This window comes from Merops nubicus, unplaced genomic scaffold (genome assembly GCF_000691845.1).
Source record: "Merops nubicus isolate BGI_N331 unplaced genomic scaffold, ASM69184v1 scaffold3726, whole genome shotgun sequence".
NCBI classification, from domain to species: domain Eukaryota; kingdom Metazoa; phylum Chordata; class Aves; order Coraciiformes; family Meropidae; genus Merops; species Merops nubicus.
Window position 1 is genome coordinate 23,192 of NW_008614179.1, and position 2,775 is coordinate 25,966.

The 2,775-nt window shown below is 56.2% G+C and overlaps 1 protein-coding gene across 1 annotated transcript in view; it reads right to left on the reverse strand.

The window, feature by feature from the left end:
• Window positions 1-2,399, reverse strand: part of LOC103774696 (dystrobrevin beta) — a gene marked incomplete at its 3' end in the record, with an annotated part of 25,584 nt that extends 23,185 nt beyond the window's left edge. The window contains exon 1 of the mRNA XM_008942117.1: window positions 2,188-2,399. Within this exon, the coding sequence (XP_008940365.1) occupies window positions 2,188-2,378 (191 nt within the window). The remainder of the gene's footprint in view (window positions 1-2,187) is intronic.
• Between the last annotated feature and the right edge of the window lie 376 nt (window positions 2,400-2,775).

Sequence of the window (2,775 nt, forward strand, 5' to 3'; positions counted from 1 at the left end):
CTCCCCAGCCTCTGCTGGACTCTATTCAGTAGCTCCTGGTCTCTCTAGGACTGGGGAGCCCAGAACTGGACTCAGTGCTCTAGGGGTGGCCTCACTAGGGCAGAGCAGAGGGGCAGGAGAACCTCCCTGACCTGCTGTCACACTCTTCTTCATGCACCCCACTCTTGGCCACAAGTGCCCATTGCTGGCTCCTGGTGAGCTTGTCCCCAGCACTCCCAGCTCCTTCCCCATGGAGCTGCTTCCCAGCAGGTCAGCCTTACCAGGAATGAGCCATTGCTCTGGGTGCCAGCAACAGGTCAGGGCCTCTGGAAAGCCCTGAGAGGCTCCTGGGCAAAACCAGACCAGGAAGAAACTGTCAAACACCCACGGGAAGCTCTGTAGGAGAAAGCAGTGAGGGACATCACTCCTCAGCCTCTCCTGCTCACAGCCCATGGACACAGCAGGGGACACCACTCCTGCACCAGGAGCAGGAGTGTCCTACAGGTCCCAGTGAAGTGGACAATGTGAGCAGGTTTCATACTGCCCCAACCTGAGCTCTGACTGAAACATCTCCCTGGGGAAGGCACCAGTCAGACCTTCAGTTCCTGCCTCTGCCTGGCTGAAGGCTGGTGACTGTGGTGCTGCCACCAGCCCCAGGTTGTTGAGAAGCTCCTGCACAGTGTGCATGGCACCCAGCAGCTGCCCCAGCCCTGGCCCAGGGCTGATGTGCACCTCCTGTCTGAAACCCATGTCTGCCCTGCTGGTCACCTCCTGGAGAGGGAGCCTCAGCCCTGCCTCTCCTCTTCCTCCAGGTTCTCCCACCAGCACCCCAGCTGCTCCCTGGCTCCCCTGTGCCAGAGGAAGGCAGAGGAAGCTGCTGTCCTGTGCTGGGTTCCAGAGGGGACTCAGCCTGCAGGGTTACTGACAGGATGGGTGAAAAACTAAGCAGTTTTTCTAAACAGGGGTATCTCTAACTAAAGCCTCCACCTTTGGAGCCAGCTCCCTGAACCATGACCATTTCTGGTTTTCAATTCTATATTTTCTAGTATGAACCACCTCAGAAAAACTAAACTCATCAGCAAATCATAGACTCATAGAATGGGTTGGGTTGGAAGGGACCTTCAGGATCATCCAGGTCCAACCCCTGCCATGGGCAGGGACACCTCCCACCAGAGCAGGTTGCTCCAAGCCCCATCCAGCCTGGGCTTGAACACCTCCAGGGATGGAGCATCCACAGCTTCCCTGGGCAGCCTGGGCCAAGGGCTCAGCACCCTGTCACAACTGATACCAAGTCAGAACTAAAGAGAAATCTGCACGTTTGCCTCTGCTGTCACAGCAGAACTCCTGCTCTGAGATTGTGCTGGTTTTATCTGTCCCTAGTGAGGCAGGGATTGTTCTGAAGTCTTGGACTTTTTGAGGGGGAAAACTAGCTTCTGGTTGGTGACAATAAGGAGGAGTCACATTAGGAAAGGACCAAAGTCTGGACACTATTGTGCTGCAGGTTGTCGTGGGTAAAGCTCCTCAGCCCCTGTGAAAGCCTCCTGGCCACAAGCAGCTCTCTACTGCTAGAGGAGGGCAAAAGCAGAAGAAAGATAAGACTGAAGTAACAGTGGACAGTGAGAAAGAGGAGAGGAAAAGCAAGAAGTGCTAAACCCCAGTGCAAGATTTGCAGCTGTCACTCAGAGAACCCACGGAGACCCATCTACTCAAGATCAGCAAACTGAACCCTGCAGAAAGAGGCTGCAAAAGAAACTCATAGAGCTGGGCACAAGGAGATGCCCAGAGAGTGCCCTGAATAAGAAGCCAAGGGGTCAGCTGGTGCCCAGGCAGTGCTGGGAGTGGGGCTGCTGCTCAGGGTTCACCTCCCACCAGAGCAGGTTGCTCCAAGCCCCATCCAGCCTGGGCTTGAACACCTCCAGGGATGGAGCATCCTCAGCTTCCCTGGGCAGCCTGGGCCAGGGGCTCTCCCCCCTCCCCACCGTGCTGGGACAACACCACAGCCCACCCTGGTCCAGACACAGCTCCGGGCAGGCTGGGAGCTCCAGGAGGCACCACCTCATCTCCTGGGGAAGGCCCCTCTCCAGGCCAAGCCCCGGGCTGTGGCAGTGCCAGTCCCTGTGTGCCAGGGGACCCCAGCACCCCCCGGCCAGCCCCAGCCCCCTGCCCTGGCCCCAGCAGAGAGGCAGCCTGGGCAGGGGGGCTACTCGCCTGTCGTAGGCTGCTATGATGAAGTTGAGGAGGAGGCTGATGGACTGCTCCACGCTGATGTGGTGCGTGGAGGGCAGGCGCTTGCTCAGCTGGTAGTAGATGGAGGAGATGATGGTCTCCAGGCGGGACACGCTCATCTCTGTGCTGTGGTCCAGGGTGTTGAGGCCGTTGTCCCGGAAGGCTTCGATCATATTCCAGATATCAACAAGATGGACTGAGAATAAAGGAGAAAAACATTCACTCCTCTCCTGTAATGCAAGCTGCACTTTTATGTACTGCTTCTGAGCATGACCTTAGCTTCATTCTGGAAAGAACAGTGACTTATTTGTAGGCAAAGTGAGAGACAGGCTCTTGGTGTTCACACTCCTAGTTGGTGGCAGCACCAGACACCCTGTGGGCCTTTTATTCCAGCCCTCAACATCTGGGTGCTGAGAGAAAAACCTGACACAGGAGGAAAGGGATCTACCACCATCATGCAGCACCTTCTACCAGAGTCAGATGTTCCCATCTGAGAAAGAAATCAACTGTATTGTGAATCCACCACAAATCACACAATGGGTGGGGTTGGAAGGCACCTTCAGGATCATC